We start from the raw sequence: 26,513 nt of genomic DNA, 5'->3' as shown, positions 1-26,513 counted from the left end.
GTAACATTAAAAGCTGGGAGAGAAGGTGACATGGCATAGCCTGATCTCATCAGCTCTCGGAAGCTAAGTAGGGTCTGTGCTTGGAGGGAAGACCTCCAAGGAAGGCTCTGCAGAGGGAGGCAATGGCAAACCAACTCTGCTTCTCACTTGCCTTGAAAGCCCCTTGCTGGGATCATCACAAGTCAGCTGCAACTGGGCAGCATTTTGCACACACACACACACACCATACTAACAGTTATATTTTGTAGTTATCTGTATGGGTCTGTTAGGAGGGGGGAACCCAGAGCTTGCAGCAGTCTTGTGGCTCTGTTGGTTAGATGGTTAGTGGTAATGTGGCTCCCTGTGAGACACATAATGAAGACCAGAGGTGTAGCACGGGGGGAAAGCGCGCAGTGCACTGGTGAATCCTCTGCCCCTGCCCCGGAACGCTCCTGTCTAGCCCCGGAACACCCCCGTCCAGCCCCAGAATGCCCTCACCACACCCCCACAGGGGCGCGCACCCAGTGCGCCGCGCCCCGCCGCACCCCCGTGGAGCTACGCTCTGATGAAGACCCATAGCCCCAGCTCATTCAAAAAAAGAGCCACATTTCTAGGAATCATCCAACAGTGTTCAAAACAGTGTCCAGAGGTTTGAACATGTTTTGGACAGAAGCAAAAGGTGGGAAATGTCAGAAGTGTTTGGAGGAGCCATGTAGAATAGAAGTCAAACTAGGATGGGGAAGACCCACATCCAACCCCTTTGCAACCATTGGGAGACCTTTGGCCAGTCCCGATCTCTCCATGCAGCCTATCTCACAGGGTTGATGTAATAAGTAAAGGAGGGGAAATCCCATAATGCTGCTTTCGGCTCCTTGCTAATCAAAGGCAAAATAAGCTCTAAGGACCAGAGGAGGAGAGGCTAAAGTCGAATTTTTCAAGGCCGAAGCCTTTCTCAAAGAAGGAGCCTTTAAGCTTTTAAGCTGTAGTCTTCCACCACAAGGAAGGAAAACGAAAAATCTGAGTAATTGACAAATTGCACAGCAGTTGATTTTCTTTTCCCTAAAATGTGAACTGGCAAATGACCACCTGATTTAGAAGACGTAACTCCACCCCAGCCCAAAAGCAGCCTAAAATAGGAGAATCCTGATAACACCCGTAATTTACTATTCAAGTTTCAAATCACTTTACTCCCTTGGCAGATATTGACAATACTATCATTAACACACAGGCGTAGCTCCAGGGGTATGGTGGGGTGCGCAACCCCTGTGGGGTGTGGCGAGGGCATGGTGGGGGCATTCTGGGGCGGGGTGAAGCAGAGGACACACCAGTGCATCGGGCTCTTTACCCCCTTGCTACGCCTCTGCATTAACAAGGCGTTTGAGAGGACAACAAAGACAGGAAAGACTAACTTTGAGGACCAAAATGCATCCCTCAAGCTGAAAGAAAACATGGCACAAGAATGAAAATTCCATTACAGTTTCCATAAACCAGCCAGTATTACATCACAGTATGAGATTATGACATATCCTCCCAGCCACGGAAAAGCTGTGGTTTTACTTAAGCGTGAGAAGAAAAAGAACGCAAATTAATGTCCTGGTTATTTTTAAAACCATCATTCATCTTCTTGAGGCTTTCAAAAGAACACATCAAAAAAAATCCCTGGCATTAACATACAATAAGCATAAAAGGCGGCTGCTTGAAGCAAACAAAGATGTGCTAATTAGAGAAGTGACCTGTCGACTCAGGTCTCGCTCACTGTAAATCCTAAGAAACAGCGTTGAGATATAGTGACCTCCCAAAGAGAAAACAAGGTTTGGAAGGATCTTGTACAAAATAAGTCTTCCAGCAAGCTGCACGGCCCTGTTTTTTAACGATTTAATTATTCAAGTCAAGATCTAAAGCAAACCAGTACGAAAAACAGAACATGGCAAGAAAAGACAGGATCTAGAAGTTTGGAAAAGGCCCATCCTGCTGGGTCCTCACCGGGATTAGAACACAGATCTTCATGGCTCTGTCCAGAATGGGTGGAGCAAAAGGAAAGCCAGAGATGGGCCTGGTACAGAGGTTCTCCTCCCCAAACAATGAGTGTGACACCAAGCCAGTGACAAAATCTCCTTCTCGTATTTGACATGTCTTCAGTCACTCCACCCCTTTGGGGCAAAATCTCCAGTGCACAAATTGGAACGGAAAACCACGTCAGGATTTGCACATCCCTCATCAATTTCCATTTAAATTTTGGCTTGAATGAGCCATTCTTAAAATAAAACCTGTGATGACAGAACAGTGCATGAAGCATTAAAAATGTTTGGTTTCTGCAGAAGGGTGGGGTTGCTGTTAGCAGCATTACTCATACCCAATCTCCTTCCAATTATTTCTCATGATAACTGCCTGGCATTCATTTACCATAAATAAAGTCGTCTTCTTCTAACTCCCTGCACCACCACACGGGCTTGCTTGCAAATGGCATGTGTTGAAGGAAGGAAGGAAGTAAGGAAGGAAGGAAGGAAGGAAGGAAGGAAGGAAGGAAGGAAGGAAGGAAGGAAGGAAGGAAGGAAGGAAGGAAGGAAGGAAGGAAGGAAGGAAGGGAAGGAAGGAGGGAAGGAAGGAAGGAAGGAAGGGAGGGAGGGAAGGAAGGAAGGAAGGAAGGAAGGAAGGAAGGAAGGAAGGAAGGAAGGAAGGAGGGAGGAAGGAAGGAAGGAAGGAAGGAAGGAAGGAAGGAAGGAAGGAAGAAAGAAAGAAAGAAAGAAAGAAAGAAAGAAAGAAAGAAAGAAAGAAAGAAAGAAAGAAAGAAAGAAAGAAAGAAAGAAAGAAAGAAAGAAAGAAAGAAAGAAAGAAAGAAAGAAAGAAAGAAAGAAAGAAAGGAATTTCCAGGCACAAGCTGATTTCCACAAACTGGACATATTAAAGAAAGTGCATTCATTTGAGCTGGAATGCGCAAAAATGTAATAATAACAGACACTTTGTACATTTCTTAAGAGAAAGGGACGGAAAAAGGTCTGACAAGCAAGCAAATGACAGGGAAATGAGCATTTGCCCCCTTTTTTTCTTTTGAGAAAGGGACAGAAAAAGACCTGACAAGCAAGCAAATGACAGGGAAATGAGCACACAAAGGTTGATTTCTCTCCCTGCCACATGCCAATCCTTTGCAAGCCACAGACAAATTAACTTTGGCAGCTCCGGTGAGCCTCAGGTTGGTGCCATCTTGAAAACGAGGCATGACTGCAGTGTCTGAATAGAGTAAACACACACAACATACAGCAGGCAGTGGGGAAACGCCAGCAATATGCGAAGGCAGCACAGCCCAGGAGCACTTGTAGCGCAGGATGGGAGTGTTACATCACATAAGAGTGTCCTATTCCTACCTGTGAAAGAATTAAGGACATGGAGTTCAGTGGTCGAGCCCATACTTTGCATTCAGTTAAATGATCTGAGACAGCTGTTGGGAAGACCTCTCTGTGCCCAAGACCCAGGAGGGATGCTGCCAATCAGAGTAGACAATACTGAACCAGAGGAGCCAGTTGCCTGAACTGATATAAAGCAGCTTCATGTATTCACAACAGCCTGAAGCAAGATGAGGTGCCTCTTTTTTCCTTTGCAAGGCCAAAAGCCCCTTGATGGGGTTCATCCTGCAAGAGAGCTGCAATGAGCTGACTGAGACAACATGAGATACCTTTCCCAGAAAACACGCATGAGGGACTGGGACCTTAGGCACAAAATGGCCTGCCGGAGTCCTCTGCTGACTCCTCTGTCTACATGGTCTCCATCAAAGGCTCACCAATGTCAGGTCATCAAGACCCTGGAGCAGTGGTGGGATTCAAATAATTTAACAACTGGTTGTTTACAAGCACCATTTTAACAACCGGTTCCGCCGAAGTGGTGTGAACCTGCTGAATCCAACCACTGCCTGGAGGCTTAGGTAAGCAGAGGTCATCTAGAGCACCAAGGCAAGCCCACCCTATGAGAACCTGGGCCAGAAGGGGAGAGAAAGATGCCCAGAGCCACCACGGCAGACCCAAATAACGCATGGCTGCATAATACTGCGCCAAGTCAGTGCTCTCTCTAGCTCAGTGCTGCGTTTCCATACAGAAGCCCACCATTCTATGCAGCTTGCTTCTAAATTCATAAGAATTGGCTTGCTACGTCTGACAATCACCATTAGCATTAGCGTCTTCACTCATTTTAAACCAGCTGGATGGTTTTTCATGTGTATTTTTTAAATTGCTTTGAAGCGGAAAAGAAGAGGAGGGGGTATTTAACTCTTCTTCAGCCAGCTTGTTTCCCCCAAAGGACCTTTCCCTGCAACACCAAACCTTTGCAGGGTTCCAAAGGCACATTTGCAAGGCAGACTTGGGTCTGGAACCCTGGAAAGGCAGCTGGGAGGATTTTAAACACAGAACTGAGTTGGCAAGGAGAAGATTAAGTACCCTCATTTCCCTGGGCTAAGGAGCTTCTTGCCACAGGCACTTAGAAATGTGGGGCTCTTTACATGGAGCTGTAGCATAATGCACATAGGAAAGCTACCCAAGCCTGCTCTCCATCCAGAATACACACACATACACACACATACACAAAACCATTTATACAGTCAATGTTTTTAATTGGCAATCTTTAGAGGACTGAAAATTCATCTAAATTCAAATGCAAATAATGCAATGCCCTTTAATTTATTGTTTTTAATTACCACAACTCACCTTTAAATTTTAATTAAAGGCATAATCAATTTTTGTTGATTCGTGTTATTAGGTTTTTAGATTTCAGGGGGGGTTGGTTGTTGCTGGGTTTGGGTTTTTTCCTTTCTTTTTTTTTTAAACAATAGCTGCTTTAGAAGTGCTCTGGGAAAGTAATGGACGTTTTCCCCATTCGAGTGAAGTGAATGAAATCCTCCTGAAGATTGAAATCTCAGATTTTGTCCATTTCAAGACAGTTTCCCGTTCCAACCCATTCCACTGGGATGATTCGCATTTGCTGACGTGCAATTTCTCTGCACGTTCATTTCAGCTGCCTAAAAAAAAAACATGTTGAAATCTACAAGCAGGTTCCAGCCTTGTCTCCCAAACCAGAAACTGTTGTTACTTCCCTGAGAAGAATAAAACTGTTGATTATTCATGAGCATAATCTGACACATTTAAGTGCATGCAAATTTTCCATGTCTGTTCACCACCCTACAGACAGCCAGAAATCTGTCTGGGATAAGCTTACTGCTCATTCCCATTCCTGAAGACACACCTACAAAGAGCAATGAGATGTCTCCATAAGAGAGCATATGCATAGCTTGCAGAAGGTCACAGATTGACTCCCTAGTATTACCAATTACAAGGACTCTGAATGGCCAGGCTGGGGAAGGTCATAGATGAACAATTGCCAATAGGATTGAAACAGCTTGGTGCTGATGTTCAGTTAGAGTGACAGGGGCAGAGGAAGGTAGGTTTGGTGAACACCTTGTCAGCTGTATAACTCTACCTGGCTGAATAACTCTAGCTGTAGCCTTCCTGTCTACAGGCACTTGGCATCTATGAGCTTCAGGTTTCTGAGTTTGAGCCATGGGGTTCTTGGCCTGCATTCTATAGCCTTTGTGTGGAGCTGCTCCCTGGAATTCAGATCTTTCTCAGGGCTGCCATGTATTTGTTTTCTTGCTTTGTTTAAATTAGAATGTGTTTGTTTGAACTGTTTATTGAAATTATATTTAGATGCTTCTGCAGGCTACTTTGGGTCCCAATTATAGGCAAAGGTGTGGTCATAAATGGCCTAAATGAATTTAGATATGGGTGACATTACCGTATATACTCACGTATAAGTCGACCCGCATATAAGTCGAGGCACCTAATTTTACCACAAAAAACTGGGAAAACTTACTGACTTGCGTATAAGCCGAGGGTGGGAAAATCAGCAGCTGCTGGTAAATTTCAAAAATAAAAATAGATGCCAATAAAATTACATCAATTGAGGCATCAGTCGGTTAAATGTTTTTGAATATTTATTTCAAAGAAAAACAGTAAACTGGCTCTGTAAGTGGAAAAGAGGGTCAACAAGAACAATATGGTATCAACAATAACTTTAAAAGTACAAAAACCTTAGCTCAACCAGCAACCAAGCTAAAACACAAAGAGTTAAAATCCTCCAAAACTGGATTCCTCATCATCAACTGTATGTCCAAATGTAACCCAACTTAGATTTTTTAAGGGATATTATCAGAAATGGAAAATCTACTGTGGCTTCCATTGTAAACAATGGGGGATGGGGCATCCCCCTTTGAGGGGTCAATAACTTTGGATCCCCTGACCCAAACTTCACCAAACCTGGCTGGTATCATAAAGAGACTCTCCTGATGAGACCAGCCAGGTTTCAGTGAAGTTTGGTCCAGAAGGTCCAAAAGTTATGAACCCTCAAAGAACCAGCCCATCTACTAATAACTCCCATTGAAAACAATGGGAGATAGGGACACCTCATTTGGGGATGCCATAACTTTGGACCCCCCCCTGGTCATGATATTACCAAACTTGGCTGGTATCATCAGGAGTGTCTTCTGAGGGTACCCTGAAATTTTGGTGCTGCTAGCATAAAAACTGCGCCCCCTGCTGGCCGGCAAAGTAAAAACACAAAAAAATTTAATGACCCGCATATAAGTCGAGGGGAGCTTTTTCAGCATTAAAAATGTGCTGAAAAATTCGACTTATACATGAGTATATACGGTAAGTCTTTTTCAGAAATTATACTCACAGAGAAGCTTCCCTCTGTACCTAGCAGGAGCACAAATTACCAACAATCCTCCTGATCAATGGGTAGTTTCCATGTTCTATGGACAGGGACAGCATGTACATTTACCACAGTAGCTCCACTTATCAGCAGGAAACTGACCACTGTATTTTTCAGGCTGTACATGCATGGCAGATAGACACATTGCTCCTATTTATACAGCATGGTAACCATTACATATTTGGAGGGTTGAAAAAGGTACAATCCTGTTATGTTTAGTTGGTAGGTTCTGGATAAGCATGATTTCTATTGATTCCTATGGTGAACCATGTTTGAACCTCTGTTAAACCAGGCAGTTCATACTGGGTAAATAATATTCATAAGTACTGCAGCTACTGCTTGGGGGGAATACGAACATAAACAAAGTGTTTTGAAGGTCAACTGTGGGATGGTTCCTTTTCAAGAAAACCCATTTCTACCTTTTTAAAACAGTACTTTCCGCTTGCACTTTCAATCCACTTTCAATGCCCTTTAATTAATATTTGCAAGTGGATTTTGCTGTTTTATACAGTAAAATCCTGCTGCAAAGTGCATTAAAAGTGGGTTGAAAGTACATTATCCAGCATGTGTGAACGTTCATTAAAAGTGCATTAAAATTGGGTTGAAAGTACATTATCCAACATGTGTGAAAGTCCCTATAGTGACAGTTCTGCTCTCACAGCCATCCCACCCTCAAAACACAAACTGGTGGCTGCCACCCAAGACTCACTTGTGCAAATCAACATCTCCAAGCATCACTACCCTTTGAGACAAAACAGGGGTGTGCAATGATGCTATTAAATGTCTATTTCACAAGTATTTCTGAAAAGGAAGTATTTCAAAAGACCACCTCCCTGAGAATGGTCCTTGTGTTATTACAACTGAGGTCCTCACAATAGGTTTTCCTCTATTCACAGGTGTCAAACTCGCGGCCCTCCAGATGTTATGGACAACAGTTCCCATCATCCCCTGCCAGCATCATGTTGGCAGGGGATGATGGGAACTGTCGTCCATAACATCTGGAGGGCCGCAAGTTCGATACCTAGGCATGACTTCTGCTCTACAGGTGCCTACTCTCTTCTAGTGGAAGTATGGAGAAAACATCTTCCCTGTTTTTGTTTCAAAAGCAGTGTAAAGAAGGACTCTTTTGGGGAGGGCATTCTCTTTTGAACTGTAATGCTATTTAGCAATTTGCGAATTGGTAGAAGCTGGCTACATTCAGTCTAGTGTTTAGGTGTGGTTTTAACTGGAATTGTGTTTGTTTGTTTTTAATGAACTACTTGTGTGCCTCTGCAGACATATGGAAAGGTAGGATGCAACTGTTCACAAGCAACATTCGAAAGATGTTCAGCTGCCCTGGGATACAACAGTAAGATGCAAAGTTATTATTCTGGATGTCATACACTTCAACTGTCCCTTTATCAGGGGCAGTCCCCATTTCTGACCCTGGCTTCAGATAAAGCATTGTTCATATTTCTACTTTTGGGAAACGTTCTGGAGAATGTAATAAATGTAATAAAATTTTCATAAAACTTTGCTCATGCATGGGAACCAAGGTTTCCATTTTTCATATTTCAGCTCTGGCAACCTGCATATAAATGCATGTGCATGCAGAGGGAAAATGTAGCCCGGTGCAAAATCTGAGTTTTACACACACACACACACACACACACACACACACACACACACACACACACACACACCCCGTATGGGTGGTCGCCCTTTCCCACCACAACCAAACAACTTTTTTTGCACCAGGTCTTGAAGTCAATGTATGGACCAGGGGGGTGGGGGGAAAAGGAGAGGTGGGGGGGATTTTCTGCCCCTTACGTGACTAAATGGCCGCAACCCGAGGACATTTGACACCATATGTTCTCCTGGGTGGTACGGCCCTGTGTGCATAGACACTAAGGCACCAGGCAATGCACAATCAGGCTCCAGGCAGTGACATGAGATGCAAGCATACGTACAAATGAATGTCATTATGCCAATTCGCAGATTGTTGGAGGGTATGCAAGAGGGCACTAAGCTCATGAGGTCACCCGCCTCAGAATTTCCATTTTAAAAACATGATGCATGTTTCTAGCCCAGATGGATGAAAAAGAAAGAGAGTGCAGGCAAAACCTCAGAAACTAGGAGAAGTTCTGTGCAGTAATAAGATTCCCAGTGGACAGGTCAGATACTCTGCACAGCTCCTGTGATTTGATTAAACAGACCAAAACTTGAATAAATAAGAGATAACAAATCATCTTCATCTGTGGAATGTATTTCAAGTCACAGAATTCAGAACCAGAGGCGTAGCAAGGGGGGAAAGCGCCCGGTGCACAGGTGCGTCCTCCACGCCGTCCTGCCCCAGAACGCCCATCCCACCCCCAGAATGCTCTTGCCCCCATAGGGGCACACCCCCATGGGGGGCACACCCAATGCATCGCCCACCCCCACCCCCAGCCCCCTTGGAGCTACGCCTCTGTTCAGAACTGCATTTGTGCAGAATTGGGATATTTCCTTCTGGGTGCAGCGGAGATCCACCCCCTACCTGTCCTGTGGGCACATTCATGGCAACCACTACCTATTTATAATTCTGCTCCAGACAACCACAAAGAAGAAACGTCTATTCCATAGCACACAAACAAATCTTTACAAACAACCAGTCCTCAGGGACTTTTTATTTCAAGGCCTTTGACTGTTAAAATAAAAGGGAGCCTCTTGTTTTAAAAGAGCGCTCGGGTAGCCAATCCAAAACCCTCCTCTTGCTCAAAAGACAGACAGCTGTTTGTTTAAAAAATAATAATAAAGACACCCACACACTTCTCAGAGACAAAACATCTCACGCTAAGTGGCATATAAAGCTTACTGTGTTTACCCTTGTATCGTATCCTGCATCTAACAATGTTTTGCTTTAGCACTGTGGCAATAAGGGGAAAGTTGCACGTTCGGCAGGAACATTAGGAAAATCTTCCTGACACTCAAATCTATAAGCCTGTTGTTCAACAGCCTCCCCAGGGAAACAGCAGAGGCTCGGCTGCTACAGTCGTTTAAAATGAGAATGGACAGAGTCCCAGAAAATACACCGTAGGGAGACTGACTGGATGAACCCAACACACGCACACCCTCCCTCATCTCCGGCTCTATTATCTGGCTTCTTGCTAGAAAGCGGGGCAATTACAAAAACAATCTCTATCTGGTGGGTTTTGTAACAATCTGTTTTGTAAACAGATAACTGCTAGTGAATAATTGTCATGATTATTAATAACATAACATTGCTGCGATGCAGGTAAAAGCAGTTCTCTTTGCTATATCCCAAATACAGGAAACAGGAAGCAAAGACCCTCCAGGTAGGATAGACCTACTTTAGGAAACCACAGCATCATCACCTGCAGAAACTATTTGCCATTGCTAAGTTCCTCCCCTGTTAACTTTAACATACTATAAAGAACACTGAAGCAGCCCTGCTAAATCCAACTAAGGACCCATCTGCTGAATTCCAAAATGGCCAAAGGTATGCTTCAGAAGGCCCATAAAAGAGGCCACGGATTCCTTGACTACTGTCACCCTCCTCCATGAGATAGGCCCAGTACCAGAAGAAGAATTCTGTGCCACTCAAAACCTTGCTATGCTTCTCTCCCAGGACAGAAGAGGCAATCTGAGTTATTATCCAGAGGTCAGCGCCTTTCAGATGTAACTGAGAAACCAGATTATATTTTCCATATCAACACCGACAGCAAAATGGAACGTTAATTCTCTGGAACGGTGCTATATTACATCTACTATCCTCTCCTAATTGCATTCCAAGCTCTGCCTCCTTCTCAGCAGCTACAGGCTGTTGCATTCATTCTTGGCTCAAGACACTTGTGCAGTGATGCAGAAGTTGCCTCTGTGCTGTCTCCAAGCAGGTAACCTTGAAAAGGCCAAATGCTGATTCTCCCCTGCATGAATCTAGAGCTTGCCAGGGCAGGAGACTGTGCAAGACAGGCAAAATGTGGAAAACAGCACCAAGCTTGCCCAAAGGCAAAGTCCCAGACAAATTAACCAGAATGGTGCCTCCTTCCATATAATTTAGCATATTTTATACACTCCAGGCACTGGGCACCATTCAGAGAGGCAGCGTGGTGCAATGGTTCCAGAGACACAGTGCTGAACCCCTCACTCTTGCACCAAAGTCAGTGTGGGCCAATTATTTGCTCCCAGTTCTGCCTTCTTCACAAGACTGTTGTGATTACACAATGCGGGAAAAGAAACCCATGAACAGAACTCTGAGCCCCTTGGAGTGAAGGAGATTTTGGTAATCCTTGAGGTATCACAGTTGTGCAAAAATCAGAGTGAGTGAGTAGTCCAAGTCACTTGCAACTCCCTGGGAATTTTTGAGAGAGCTTATATTTTCCCGGGATTCTTTGATGGACAGCCGCAATAGCCCCGTGTTACTTGGAAAACTGACAGGCTCGGATGCCCTCCACTGCTTGGCTGCAGTGGTTCTCTAATCGCAAATTGACACCTGCTTGACGCTCATACGACTGCTTTCACACCTCCCCTCTCCAAAGGCAGCATCGACTGCAGCCACACAGCCAGTTCTGTGCTGCCCTTCCCCCTTGGCTTTTCAGAACTACCACAAAGCAAAAAAAAAAGCACAAAACCCCAGAAACTAGCCTCTATTACACTGAGTGAGAGAAGATGGAGGGAGCTGCTTGGAGAAAGGACACTCTATCCCAACATTTACACCCAGGGAGATTATATCTGCCAGATTTTTGCTCTCCCTTGGCAAGAAGACCTGTCCTGTGACTGGCGGAAACGTAAACGCAGGCATCAGTTCCCAGCAAGGAGCTGTAGGAATGGGGGAAATGTCTCCTGTGCAACTATTATAGGCACAAGAGCCCCACGGTGGGGGAAAATGAGGATTACCGAAAATAGCAGCTCTGTGTTCCAGAGTCATCATTCTGCACTCTCTCTTATCAGCCTCCTAGGGAAAAAAACAAAAGTAAACCACTTTGTCTTCTCTGGCAGTATGCTCAGCAGCCCAAGTATTACTTATAAAATGTAGATTTGATGGCAACAGGGATACGACAGGAAATGCGCCAGCTGTTTTATTAGAGACGATCATGCTAGGGTGATAACAACAACTTGCTCCCACCTCGGTTCTATCTACTGTGCCAGGCTGTGCCCGGATGCTGAAAACCAGAATAAAATGATTCAGCTGAGTCTTGTGGCCCACTTAAAGAGGAGCAGACTTCTCGCGGCCTCAGCTTCCAAGTGGGACATCCACGTTCTCCACCACACCAATGGCTGCTGAGACATTTTTGAACTGCTGCCTCAAAATGGCACTGCGCAGTAACGCTAGAGTGCCTGCGCCAAAGAGAAAGAGGGGAGGGTTGTTGTTCTGTGTCACAGATGACAACCCACCACAAACAGGAATAATACATTTTCAGCAATAGTGTGTGGAATAAATGCAACTGAAGAGTCAAGGAGTGGGGGGACGACAACAGAGGGAATGGAGGTGTGCGGGAGGGTTTCACAGGATACGTTTCCAAGACACAAGGCTGGACAACTGGGGAAATCTGTGGCAGGCTGTGGATGCAGAAAAGGCCTAAAATGGGAATGGAGTTGTCAAGTGCTGAGGTAGACTGGCTCACTTCAGACTACAGGTGGGGTGAAAACATTATCACTTTGCATTTAAAATAAATTTCCCTCCGATAAGCAAACGAAAGCGGCAGAGAGTAAGCAGTACTAGAGTCTGTCGTCCTGGAGTGCTAGACAGTTTTCTCATACAAGGAATTTTTTTCCCAAAGGGGAAGACATTCAACAATAAAATTAATGTTTGCAGTCTGAAGCAGGGCAGCCTATACCACCATCTCAGAATTCTACCACCTTGAGTGCCAGCATGGTGTAGTGGTTAAGAGCAGGTGGATTCTAATCTGGAGAACCAGGTTTGATTCCCCACTCCTCCACCTGAGTGGCAGAGGCTTATCGGGTGAACCAGATATGTTTCCACACTACTGCATTCCTGCTGGGTGACCTTGGGCTAGTCAGTTTTTCGGAACTCCCCCAACCCAACCTACCTCACGAGGTGTCTGTTGTGGAGAGAGAAAAGGAAGGAGCTTGTAAGCCACCTTGAGTCTCCTTACAGGAGAGAAAGGTGGGATATAAATCCAAACTCTTCTGATGATGATGATGATGATGATGAATACCACTTTGGCTGCATTGTTTTAAATCAGTGGTGTTCAGCAGAGTGCCCATTGGCACCATGGTCCCTACTGATATCTTTCCTGGTGTCTACCTGGTGAGTTTATAAAGTGGGCAGGGCCAACTGGGGATTTTGCCCAGCAAGGCTCCTGATTGGTCATTGGACACTGGATGTGTGGGGTGGAAGGTAAGCTGTAGTAGCCATTCTGAGTCTGGCTCCACCTACAGCAGCCATTTTGTAGCATTTTGTGGCTGCAATTAGTCCCAGTGTTCTAAAAGTGCCTGCAGACTCAAAATGGCTGGGGACCCCTGCTTTAAATCAACTCCTGCCAAAATATGTTTTTAGTTCTTCAACTGAAATACCTTCTAGGGCTCAAAGACTGTGTGGTGTAGCAGCTAAAGTACCTGACTAGGATCTGTGAGAGCCACACTTAATTGCCAGACTTACTCCAGCTGGTTTGGATTATTTATTTTTATTTATTGTTGCATTTTTATACCGCCCTCCCCCGGACATGATGCTTGGGGCCAGGAGGCTTAAGTCTTCCACCCCATGTTATCTTTCCAATCTGAAACAGCTCCAGGTGCACTGTTTGCCCTTTGCAACACACAGCAGTACACACAGTTCCCCAATAGGCCAAATAACATTCCCCAAATAAAAGAAAAAGGACAACATAAGCACTGACAAGAAGGATATTGACAAGGTGGAATGGGTCCAGAGGAGGGCAGCCAAAATGGTAAAAGGTCTGGAATCCATGCCCTATGAGGAAAGACTTAGGGAGCTGGGGATGTTTAGTCTGGAGAAGAATAGGTTAAGAAGTGACATGATAGCCATGTTTAGATTTTTGAAGGGATGTCATGATGGTGAGGGAGCAAGCTTGGAATGCACTCCCTTGGAGTGTAGTACAGTCTCATTCTTTGGAGTTTTTAAAGAGAGGCTGGATGGCCTTCTGTCAGGAGTGCTTTGATTATGTGTTCCTGCAGTGCAGGGGGGTTTATTTGATGGCTCTTGGGGTCTCTTATGACTGAGAGCTTTCCTTACATACTCTTGACACATATGTGAGTCTGAAGCTGGAATGGGCAAGGAGAATCTATGCCAAAGCCTCTACCATTCTTCATGCCAAGAAGAGGAGGATACAGAGTCTTTGGCATGGATATTGGCTTAAGTAGGCAGAAGTCGCTTGAGTACAAAGCAGAGAAGCGCCCTTGAAAATGGGAGACCTTGCCAGGGGCAAAACAGTGGCATTCATAAGGCCAGATGGAGCCTGGCATAGTTTGCTAGGCTTACCTCCCTCCTCTGCTCTTGCTCACTCTCATAGAAAGAGAAAACAAGGCAGGAATGGTGCCCTGGAAACAGTGATGTCACTTCTGGTCACTGCACATGAGACACTCTAGACATTTCCCCAGTCTTTGTGATATTCACCACAGAGACTGATGGAATACCCACAGCATCACCTGGACGGTAGCTGTGCCATCACAACAGCAACAGACCCTCTCTCCACATTCTGCCTCCCCCCCCCCTTCACAAAAAAACTCTCGGGGGTGTCCAATGCAGGGCTGCCAACTCTCCTGTTTCCCCCTCCCTAAACAGGAAGAAGGGGGACTTAAACATTAACCCCAGACCTTTCCTGCCACACACACAGGGACAATCCAGACTACCTAGGCAAATGTAGGTGACAACGAAGAGCAGCACAGAGCAGCCCATAAATATTTCAACAGCTTCCTAGCTTTGTTATGCTGTTTAATGTAGGAAACATGACAAACCTTTGATTGTTTCACTTAATACCAAATAATAACTCAAAAGCGAACAAGCGAGCATTAGTCAAGGATGCCCAACAGAAGAGTTACGGGTACGGTTGTCTACTTTCTTCCCCTAGCAGCGGAGAAAATGGCTTATCTTACAATAAAAGCGGCAATATTTCACGGCACCATTTTCAAAGAAGGGAAAAAATAAGATATTTCATCTGTCAAATATAAGGGATGGATGTCGGGAAATCAGCCTTGGGGTGTTGGCTGCATTTCACAGAAATCAGCAATAATGTTAAAACATTTCTCTCCCCTTACCCACCCGTGAATAGTTAGAAATACTGGATGAAATCAATGGGATGGAAGTAATTTTGTGATTGTATCCCATAGCAGGGAGTTCCCCCAGCCTGTTCCACAGCACTGAAGCCCATTGAGGAATCATGTGATCAAAAGATGTTGTCCTTAAGTTTCTTTGGATCACGTGATCTTACAGCACAATTCTTCTTTTAACTAGGTACTTGGACTATGTTTAAACCGAAGTGCGCATTACCAAAAGCTTAGCATAGATGAGTCAGCAAAGGTAAATAACTCCAAAGCCCCCAAAGCAAATGTTGTCCCTCCACTGTTAGAAGGAAAGGCCATGTTTCATTTTACAAATTCCCTACTCTCTTTATATCCCATTTTTCTTGCACTATGGAACTGAAAGTACACTATGGCCAGTTTACCCAATTACCTAGTGTACAGTGGGGCCGGAAGCACATCAAGCTAAGAAATCCTGTCCTGATGAACTTCCTCTCTACGACAAGCCAGGAGAGGAGACACACAGGGAAAGATTTCTTATACCCATGCACTTCCTCTTACCCTAAGTATGCTTCTCACTTTCTGTGGAGAAGGTGAGAGAACTTTTGGTGCGACTTTTCACGCCTGGTCGAGAGTGGGGAACAGCTAGCAGTGGATAATCAGCCTATACAGAGTTCTCAGTTGGTCTCTCATCTAGGTAGTGTAGATCTTCTCAGAGTCAGAAAGATTGCTTGACCAAAGACCTTCTAATTCACTCTGGGTTGGGAATTACTAGAGATTTCAGCTCTGGGTTGGGAATTACTAGAGATTTCAGCTCTAGGTTGGGAATCACTAGAGATTTTTGGGGTGGAGTCAGACTTCAATGGGGTATAATAGACGATAAACTTTAATGTCATGGTGCACGCACAACCAAAATACAAACATCCCCCGATACACATTTCTGCAGTCCTCACACCCCATTTCCACAATCCCCTTCCAACCATCCCTACACAACCACAGCTACGTCAACGAGACACCATGAAGTTCAGCATAGCCACAGGTCTGGAATAGAAGCTGTCTCTGAGCCTAGTTGTTCTTGTTTTTATGATCCTATATCGTCTGCCAGATGGTAATATTTCAAAAAAACAATATGCAGGGTGAGGCGGGTCACACTGTATGCCATACAGTCACCTTTCAAAGAGCTAATTTTCTCCAGGTGAACTGACCTCTGTTGCCTGGAGATCAGTTATAATAGCAGATCTCCAGTTACCCCCTGGAGGTTCTAATCCTACCCTTGGACCCAATAACTTCAAAGTCAACAGAAGTGTCATTCATTTCCAGACATCTAAAACCTGCCCGCTGGCTCCTAATCAGCAAAAGGTTTACCTGTCAGGATTAGGGCACCTGTTGTGACATTAACCGCTGTTTTAAGTAGTTTTAATGGATTTTAGTATCTTATTATTGTTATCGATTTAATTAATTGTATTTATGAATGTTGTATACCGCCCAGAGCCCCCAGGGGATAGGGCGGTCTATAAATCGAAACAATAAATAAATAAATAAATAAATAAATAAATAAATAAATAAATAAATAAATAAATAAATAAATAAATAAAGCTTGATGTTCTATGTAAAAGTATCTCCCACCTGAACATGTCCCACAAAGCAGGATCACCTGGGAACAGCCCCCAAGTGTAACACTGTCCAAAATAAATGATGTCCCTCAGTAAGCCACACAATCAACACCCAGAATTGGAATCTAATAACACTACCTGCCACTTATAGGTATCAGACTGCCCATATCACATTACCCTGACACCAAATTAGAAAGGGGTCTTTCTTATGCTGTGAGGGCCATTTCCATTGTTAAAAAATGTCCAGCTCTTTTGCAAAACTTCCGCATGTGTATAAAGTGTCATCAATTGCAGTTGACTTAATGGCAGCCCCACAGGGCTTTCAAGGCAAGAGACAATATAGAGGTGGTTTGTCATTTGCTGGCCTCTGCACAGACCCCCAGGACTTCTTTGGTGGTCTGCCATCCAAATGTTAACCAGGGCCAATCTTCCTTACAGCCCAATCCAGAGGGAGGGCGCTGAAGGGACTTGGGGAGGGAGCAGAGGCCTACATCACCGGATTTGCCATCCTGGGGCACTTACCCGGTGGAGGAGCAAATACACCATCAGTCGGCACAGCAGGGATGTGGTGGAGGCATTCCTGAGGGTGGAGCCGACCTTAGTTGGCTTCCACCCTCAGTTTGCGGCAGTTGCGCCACAGCCACATCCCTTGGACTTATGCCATTCTTGTGGGTGGCTAACTCCGTTAAGTCCTAGGGAGGGCTTTTCAACAGCGGATGGAGGTTGTGTTTTCACCCTACCCACACTGCCGGAAAGCCCTCTGGAGGTGGCAGGTTGGCGTCACAGCAATGCCATCTTTGGTTTCCTAGGACTCTGAATTGGGCTGTCAGCGTGGTGTGGTGTTTAAGAGCAGGTGCACTCTGATCTGGAGGAACCGGGTTTGATTCCCCGCTCTGCCACTTGAGCTGTGGAGGCTTCTCTGGGGAATTCAGATTAGCTTGTGCACTCCAACACACGCCAGCTGGGTGATCTTGGGCGAGTCACAGTTCTTCGGAGCTCTCTCAGCCCCACCCACCTCACAGGGTGTTTGTTGTTGGGGGGGGGGGGAGGGAAAGGAGATTGTAAGCCCTTTTGAATCTCCTTACAGAAGAGAAAGGGGGGATATAAATCCAAACCTTCTTCTCCAGAAATGCCAAGATCAAGCTAGTCTGGGCCATCCAGGTCTGAACAAAACATCCGTGCTTCTAAGTTATTCCTCCTCTACTTGCTTCTAACTGGAGTAGTAAAGGTTAATCATCTGTCCAGAAACCCAGATGGGTTATGTCACGAGCAGAGGGCAGCCACATTTCATAAGCATAGTGGAAATAAAGCACTGAGGAAAAAACCCAGACCTGCCTCAGCCCAGTTAATCCTACGGGCCATGACTTGCAAACAGCACTGAAACAACAACATGTGATCGCTGCAACGGCAATCCCAATTGCCATTCATTACTCAGGCTTTAAAAAGCGCCAGCATGGCAACATAACGACAAGCAGGCACGCCAGCACCAACGCCAGAAAGTCCAAATGAACAGACAACGGAATGGCTGGGGACACCGCCCTAAACTCTCATCAGATAAGACGTTCTATTAGGTAATGAATATATGAACTGTCTTGTCACACCAAAGGGTTCGCTTATAGACCTGCATTCTGTTTCCACAGCAACCAGCCAGGTGCCCTCAGGAAACCCATAACCATTCAACATGATCCCTGCTGTTCAGTTCCAGCATCAGCAGCCTCCAAACATGGGAATTCCATCTAGTTATCAGAGCTCACGGCCACCGATGGATCTATCCTCCATGAACTTGTCTAATCCTTTCTTAACAGCCATCGCCACATTCCAAAATGTTTAGGTCCATTCTAGGCCACCAGTCAATCCAACCACAATCAGCCAAATACCTCTGGGCCTTCTTCACAAGCGTGAAGGTTATGGGTTTCCTCTGTTATTTATCTCCCAGGATCTGGGGAGAAGCTCAACTCTTCTGGAATTCCACCCTTGCTCACCTCTGGAAGCGGCATCCCGTTGATGATGAGATCTGGTTGCTGGGGGCTCTGTCCCGTGAAGGTGTGGTGATAGACATGGTTGGATCCCGTGTTCCTGTTGTTCTGGTTCTCTACGTTAAGGAAGGTGCTCTCGGATCTGCGGCAGCCCAGGGGCAAGGTCTGCTGGTGGTAGTCAAAGTAGTTGAGAGACGACGTGAGGGAGGAGCAACTCACAACGTTCATTTTATCAGTCTCCTCGACATCACGGGGCACCAGGCGGATGTCATTCTTGCAGATTTTTTTCTTCTTGTTGGATTTCTTTTGGTGCCCGTAGGAATACTCTGCAATTCTGCAGGACACAAGAAAGGAAAGTGAGTATCGTACTTCATCCTCACACTGTACTCTAGTCAATAGAGAATCCCACAGGAACCGGTTCCCATCCACCTGCAGGGTCATCTCGCGGCTCTTGGGATAATGGAAAGTCTTGGGGTTATTTCTCATAGGCATAAAAAGTTTGTTGCTCAAATACATAAAGAAAACAAGCGAGGAACAAGGGGGGGAAATAAGTTCCCTCGTTTTGTTTTGTTGGTCTGCTGCTTAGAACGGTTGGGATCTAGTTACCAGAGATATAGTTCAACCTGCAGAAAAGGGGGAAAAAATAATGATGTAAAAATCCATGAAGTGAAAAGGGTACATGAATGCATTTCCATTGGTAATAAGGATTTTTACAGTTATTTTAAATTTATTAATGCAAATGTGCAAAGCAGGGGAGGATGAAACAGCACAGGAGGATTTTTGCGTGCCGTCTTCCATAGCAATAAACTCTGAACAAACAATCCCCTCCTCTAAGACTGTTTTGCTCATCATATAACCCTGGCATAAATACAGTTCCTGGTTGGATCACCTGGGGTGAAAAAAAATAATCGCCAGATGACCACAACCACCACCCCCAAAAAACCCCAATTCTTAGAAAGGAAGAAAATTAGTCTGGCCAAATGGGACGCTAAATAATAATTTTTAAAAACTTGTAACTTTTTGTAAACTTATTTGCAAGACTGATGTAGCACCCAAATTACTTTCACTGTTTTATTTGACAAGTGGAAACTTCCAGCCGTCCCCAGTCACTCTTTGCAGTCCATTTCCTGTTAAGCAATATATATCTTCCCCCCCCCTCCCCCACTGCAGATGCAGGCCAAAGTGATTTGTCTGGGATGGAGCAATTATCTCCTTTTTTGACCTTCAACTGATTTACCCAATGTAGTTTTGCTTAGCCTCTTAAACACATGGAGAGAAGGGGGAGAAAGGGGGTGGGAGAGCAGGAAGAAAGTTATCAGTAAACAACTACCAGGAATATAATTAAAAACATGAGCGCAGTCAGCGTTATCTCGGTAAGTCTAGATTGAAAGAACTGCGGCTCGGTATAACCGTTGGGGACTGTGTATCGTTATCAGTACCACACAGATGTAGATATGCATAGAAGATGCCAGGAGTTGCAATCTTCCAAAAGAAATGGGCTTGTCTTGAAGCAAGGCCCGGAAATGCCCATTTCCAAAAGTGGCGTCTGTTACTTTCAAAATTGCATTGTCTGAAAATCCAGTAATTGCAAGGATGAAACAGGAAGATGGATATGTGGGGGGTGATGTCTGTACAATAAATAAAGGTTGTTAATATTCTTGCTCGAAGCTCCTTGATAGCAGGAGGGAGGGGCATGAGTCACAAAGCCCCACTATCTCTATCTTTCCCACCAGGAGTGAAAGAGCACTTTTTATGTAGCAGTGGAAGCCTGCTGACATGTTACAGACTGCCATCCAAGTACACAGCGTTTTAGAGAGCCAGGCAAACACAAGCAGAGAAAACAGGCAGGCCTGCCCCACAGAGCTTACAATCTAAAGGCCAGCAGTGGGGAGAGATGACACACAGAAGAAACTGAAAGGAGAGAGAGAGGAGAAATGGAAGAAAACAAGTCACCAAAGATCAGTGTAAGCAGATGTTGATTTCAGAGGGGAAAGAAGTGAAAAATTGGGCACTCGGTGGAAATCTGAAGACCAGGCATGGCAAAACTGATGCACGGTCACAGGTTCCAAACCAGAAGGATAAAAAGGGAAATGTAGGTTGCAAAGAGGACATTTCTTCCCCTCCCCTTTCTAAGCATGCCTGTGGCAGCTGTAGAGAACATTTCTTTACTCATCCACCTGATCACGTTTACACAGATCAAGAGATGCACGTCCCACTGTGTTTTTCAATAAATTTAAGCAATCTCAGCAGGGGGGGTATCTCTTTGCACATTGTGTGGGCTATTGACACTTGAAGATGCCTTAATTGTGTTGTTTATCTAAATGCTTCAAGTTAGCAAGGCATGATCCCAAATGTTCCCTATAGGGATTCTTTCTGCAGTCTTATTAGGGGTCCCTTCCCTCCTATTGACCAATTATTTAATTAAAGTGCACTTCATTAATCCCCAAGCCTTCACACTAAACCAACCGGTTGTACAGTAGTGCGAATCTGTGAGGGGCGTTGACACTACTGGATTTTTTTCCCTTACGTTCCACGCCTATTCTTGCTTAATGGACCAAGCAGGCAAGAAATCTGGTATATTAGTTCCCGTTTAAAAGGCAAGCCACCCGCAAGAACAGCGCACACAATGGCTTTATTTGCAGATGAATTTTTCCCCCCTCTCTGTGCTCACACACATACAAACCTCCAGCTCAAAGAAGCTGTACGCTATGAAAGCATAGTGCTTTAAGCACAAGGAAAAGAAGCTCTGAGCTCTCCTGTCCCCATTATAAGCCGTGCAAATAAAACTTAAAAGGGTGAACATTCTTCCAGTCTCTCCTCCCCGCCCCCCCCACCCCACACACCACACCACCAAAAAAAAAACGGCCAGAGGCATTTGTACATTTCTAAAGAGGGGGCAAAATTAATTTCCATCCCTTCCATCAGAAATGACTTTGGACTGGAGGACCAGAGAAGTCACGGCTCAGAGCCCGTAACAGGATTAAAACATTTATGGGCTATTGCAGCTGCTCCTTTATGGCACCCAATTGATATTCATGTGCAGTTTGCATTTGTCTCCTAACTTGTGCAACACAGAGAATAGCAAGAGACAGACAATAATCGGCCGGCTGTTACATATTCAAGGAGCTCAGATCTGTGTATTAAGCTTTCCAAAGCAGGCCAGTTTTAGGGATTGAGGGGGGTGGGGTGTCAGACGCAATCCCCACACATCAGACTTTACAGATAATCCATTTGAGCTGTAGAGAAATAAGCTAGGGGCCTTTGGTTATCAATTAAAAGACCTCAGCACAACCTTTGAAGGATTTCCAGCACTGAAGCAAATATAAAGTTTTTGAGGGGGCGATGGAGTGGCTTTGCACGATTAGTGCTCAGTTCTGCTGCAGAAATGAAGAGAAGCCCCTTTTTTAAGAGGGGGGGCTTTCCAAGAGGGCTCCCCCCCCCCATCCTGGGTACATTTCTCGCTGAACCCGGGCTTTTCTTTCATCTATTCTGCCAGATCCCACGTTTCTTTTACAACCAAGGCTCCCGGAGAAAACAAGCGCAGATTTTTCAAAAGCACCCACAGTGACCTCATCTGGTGGGTACCAGCTACTGACACTGAACCAGAGGGCCCTTCAAAGCAAATGCCAAACCTGTAGCAATTTTCAAGAGGACCAGTTTAATTCATCACTACAACACCTAACTCCCAGCCTCTCCCCCCCCCATCCCACACACACAGAGACTCCTCTTCTTAGCCACTCTGCATTAAAAAAGAGCGGGGGGGGGGGGGATCACACCCAAGCCTGAACAGAGCTGCACAGAAGCATGTCTTCATGCTGGCCACAAACCCTTCATTTTATCTTTCACCCTTTTGTATATTTTGGAATTACCCCGATCTTTCCCCCTTCTCTCCAACCAAGGAAAAGCACCGGTACAGTTTTAAGATCGATCCTGGTGGGTAGGTTTTAGATTACAGCCAATTTTCTGCCCGGCGCACAAATTAATTGTGCAGTCCTACACACGGAGTTACTCCCATTTAGGCCGAAAGAAATGGGTTTCGATTGCAGTAACTCTGCCCAGGATTGCCCTGTGTAACTACTAACCTCCCCCCCGCCCCAATTCCACGACTATATTTAAAAGGAGAAACCAGATATTTGATATTGTCATGCAGCATTTTTCTTTTCACAGAACCATTTGAGCCAACAGTAGGACTCGCAACATCTTTGGAAAAATACACATTTCAAAGGTTTGCCCTTACACATGTCAATGTTCTCATTTTTGCTGATACCAAGAAACAAGCGGACTTTACCTGCAGTTGTAGGTCCTGATCTCTTTGTTATCCCGTTTACACTTTACTGCTACAAAGATCATGGTGACAAACAGAATGGCAGCAATAGAACCCAGGGCAATAATAAAAATCAGGGATAAGTTAACAGATCCTATGGATTCCTGGGCATCCAGACCTGGGGAAAGGTATATCAAAATCAAGGCAGAAGCTGAAAGAGAAGTTTTCCCATGGTCGTGGGCCACCACAATCAGCTCATAGGTAGTCTTTGAATTCTCCCCAAATGCTCTGGTGGTTCTTATCTCGCCGTTGACCTGGTCTATTTCGAAAAAACCCCGGTCACCTTCCGCCATCTCATAGGACAGCCTTCCGTTCTCCCCTTCATCATAGTCATCTGCTTTGACCACTGTCACCAAGTAACCAACCCCAGAATTCCTGGGGATATACACTTCTGCAGTCCCGTTGACGAGAGGAGGGGCAGTGATCACAGGGGTGTTATCATTGACGTCCAGGACAATAACTCTGATGGTGGCGTTGCTTTGCAAGGACGGGTTGCCTCCATCTTTGGCTAAGACCTTGAACTCAAAAGACTTGGTCTGTTCATGGTTGAAGGACCTCAAGGCATAGATGTCTCCTGAGTTGAGGTTGATGGAGACATACGTGAAGACAGGCATGTCCCTTACTTGGGAGGGCACAATCTGATAAGAGACACTGCCATTAAGGCCTAGATCGGGGTCCCTGGCCGAAACAGAAAGGAGGTAGGCCCCGGGGGTGTTGTTCTCCTGCACTATGACCTGGTAATACGGTTTGGAGAAGTGAGGGTGGTTGTCATTCTCATCTGTGATCTTGACGGTGAAGGACTTGGTGGCCTGCAAGGAGGGGACACCATTGTCCTTGGCCTGAATGGTGAGGTTGTACTGGTCCCTTTGCTCCCTGTCCAAACGTCCATCCACCAAAATGGTGGAAAAGCTCTCGTACTCTTGAAGGCGGAAGGGGACGTTCCCCAAGAGTTTGCACTGCACCCTGCTGTTGGCACCAGAGTCCCGGTCTGAGACCCTTACCAGGGCAATCACATAGCCCGGGGGTGCATTTTCGCTGACCTCCACCAACTCACTGTTGACAGAGAGCAAATTAATGACAGGGGGGTTGTCGTTGGCATCCTGCACAGTAACTGTTACCTTGCAGTGAGCAGGTATGGAATTAGGACCCAAATCTTTGGCCTGCACATCCAGTTCGTACACATGTCCTTCCTCATAGTCAATTGCACCAGTAACCGTGATCAGGCCTGTCTGAGGGTTGATCTGGAAGAGGTCCCGAGCCTTCTCAGACACATAACTGTGGATAGAATACAGTACTTGCCCATTAGTGCCTTCATCAGGGTCGGTGGCATTGAGACGGATGACCGGAGTGCCAGGGGGTGCATTCTCAGGCACGCTAACAGTGTAGGACGGGTCTTCAAAGAGAGGGTTGTTGTCATTGGAGTCAATGACCCGGATGTTCAACTCCACAGTGCCAAAGTTGGGCGGGTCCCCGCCGTCCAGAGCTGTGATCATGTAACTGTAATGAGACTGCGTCTCCCGATCCAGACTTTTCTCCACCACCAGCTCTGCAAAGCGTGAACCGTCTCCACGCGTCTTGGTCTCCAGCCCAAAGAGGTCATTGGGGGTGATCTCATAGCTTTGCACCCCAAAACTGCCCGAGTCCGGATCATAGGCGCTCTCCAGCGGCACCCTGGTGCCCGGGCTGGCCGTCTCCGAGATCTCCAGCGCAATCTGATCCGTGGGGAAGCTGGGTGCGTTGTCATTGAGGTCTTTGATTTCCAGCTTGATCACACAGATCTCCATGGAACTGGACATGACCTCCAACGAGATCACGCACTTGGGGCTCTGCCTGCAAAGTAAGTCCCGGTCAATCTTCTGCTTGGTCACCAGTAGCCCAGAGCCTGGGTTGATGTCCACCAAGTGAGGGGCCGAATTGGAGACCACCCGGAAAGCAGTGGGCTGCCGAGGATCCAGCACAAAGCCCGCGTCTCGCGCATCTTTGGCTATGTTGGCGACCACCGTGCCCGCTCTCTGCTCCTCCTCCACCGAGTACTTGAGGTTAATCAGGGCACCTGCCCCAGTCCACAAGAGAGCGAACAGAAAACGGAGCAGGGGGCACAGAATATCCATAGCTCGCGGCTCAGTGCACCCACTGCTGCCTCCTCCCCTTCTCTCCTTGCCTGTTGATTTTGTGACTGGACAAAGGGTGGGAGGGATATGGGTTTACTAGTTCGGGGTGGTTTCAGGGACAGGGAGGAAGGGAGAAGCAATGGGGAGACACAGGAGAGGGGGGAGCTAATTGCCTCTTACTTCTCCCGCATGCATCTTTCAATTGCAACTGAGAGAGAGAGAGAGAGAGAGAGAGAGGGTGAAACCCCCCCCCCTCCAAATAAAAATTCAAGAGAGAACCCAAAATACTTGTCTTTCTCTCAGGCAGGTCAAGGGGAGTTCTAAGTTACAAGCCAGGCAAATCTATAACCATCAATTTAAACAAATAAATAAATCGGACAAACAGAGCAAAATTAAGAACAGTCCCAGTCTTGGGGAGTGGCCTCCAATTACTTGCACCTGGCATGCGCAAATTCCCCCCCCCCACTTCATCCCCTCCCTCCCCCCTCCCCAAAATGGCACAGACCTTAATGGGGAAAGTGGACACTCCGGGGGGAAAAAACGTCCTCTTGGACAAGGCAAGGAAAACAGAGGGACAAAAGAAGAGATTAGAAATGGGGATTTCCGGGGGGGGGGGGTCAAGAATCTGGGGGAAAGTAAGGCTGGGTTGCCAACGGGTATTGGCTGGAGCCGAAGCAGGGAAGAGTCTTGTTGAGTCGCAAGTCACACACGGAAGGGGAAGCAGGCAGGGAGAGAGAGGGGGGGGGGGGGGGCAAGGCAGGCCGGCCAAAACCGAAGCTCCGGAGAGGCGCCGGGTTAGGAAACTGCCGGAGGAGGAGGCAGCGCTGTCATCCCCGCTGCAGACCCGGCAGAGGCATCGGCGGCGGGGAGAGAGGCACGCTGGATCGCAGTCCCCGGGGCAGGAACCAGGAGTTGCCGGACTCGCGGAGGAGAAGGCAGGCGGGCGAGCGGAGAAGGCACGCCGGCCAGGGGGCGCTCAGAGCGGCGGCGGCGCTCCTCGGCCGGCTCCGGCGCGGCTCCGGGGCTGTCCCCCCATGCTCATCTGGCGTGCAGCAGCATCCCGGCTGCCGGCGGCCAAAGCAGAGCGAGGGGCGGCGAGGAAAGTTTGCCGTGCAGCCCGCGCATCCTCTTCTTGCCAACTGCAGGGGGGGAAGAGGAGCGGCTCCGGAGCTCCGAGGGAGTCCCTGCAGGGCAGCCCGGCCGGCGGCTCCTCTCCTCGCCCGCGCTCCGGGAAGTTCTCAAAGCCGCGGCTCCCTCAGGCGGGCTGCGGGCGCCTTTGCAGAAGTCAGCCGGACCGCAGCGCCTCGGCCGCTGGCCCCTCGCCGGCTCGGGACGGCCTTCCTTGCGGCGGGAGGGTGGCTCGGCTGCTCCCCCGCTCGCCCTCCTCTTCCTCCTCTTCCTCCCCACCCTGCCGCCGCCGCCGCTGCTGCAAACTGCTGGCCGCCCGCGAGCCGGAGAGACTCAGCGGCTCCGGTCCGGGGCTACGGCAGGGCGGCAGCCAATGGGAGCGCGGGGAAGCGCGTCCCAAGCCGAGGGGGCGGAGCCGGCGAGGACAAAAGGG

General features: G+C 46.8%; 1 protein-coding gene across 2 annotated transcripts in view; it reads right to left on the bottom strand.

The window, feature by feature from the left end:
• Nucleotides 1-26,384, bottom strand: part of PCDH19 (protocadherin 19) — a 157,780-nt gene extending 131,396 nt beyond the window's left edge. For both annotated transcript variants that reach the window (XM_048513748.1, XM_048513749.1), the window contains exons 1-2: nt 22,806-26,384; nt 18,524-18,851 (exon numbers count right to left, since the gene is read on the bottom strand). In XM_048513748.1, coding sequence (XP_048369705.1) covers nt 18,524-18,851; nt 22,806-24,952 — 2,475 coding nt within the window. In that variant the 5' untranslated portion in view covers nt 24,953-26,384. The remainder of the gene's footprint in view (nt 1-18,523; nt 18,852-22,805) is intronic.
• Between the last annotated feature and the right edge of the window lie 129 nt (nt 26,385-26,513).

This window comes from Sphaerodactylus townsendi, linkage group LG13 (genome assembly GCF_021028975.2).
Source record: "Sphaerodactylus townsendi isolate TG3544 linkage group LG13, MPM_Stown_v2.3, whole genome shotgun sequence".
In the NCBI taxonomy this organism is placed as follows: Eukaryota; Metazoa; Chordata; class Lepidosauria; order Squamata; family Sphaerodactylidae; genus Sphaerodactylus; species Sphaerodactylus townsendi.
The sequence above is the reverse complement of the archived record's forward strand: the minus strand, read 5'-3'. Positions and strand labels throughout refer to the sequence as shown.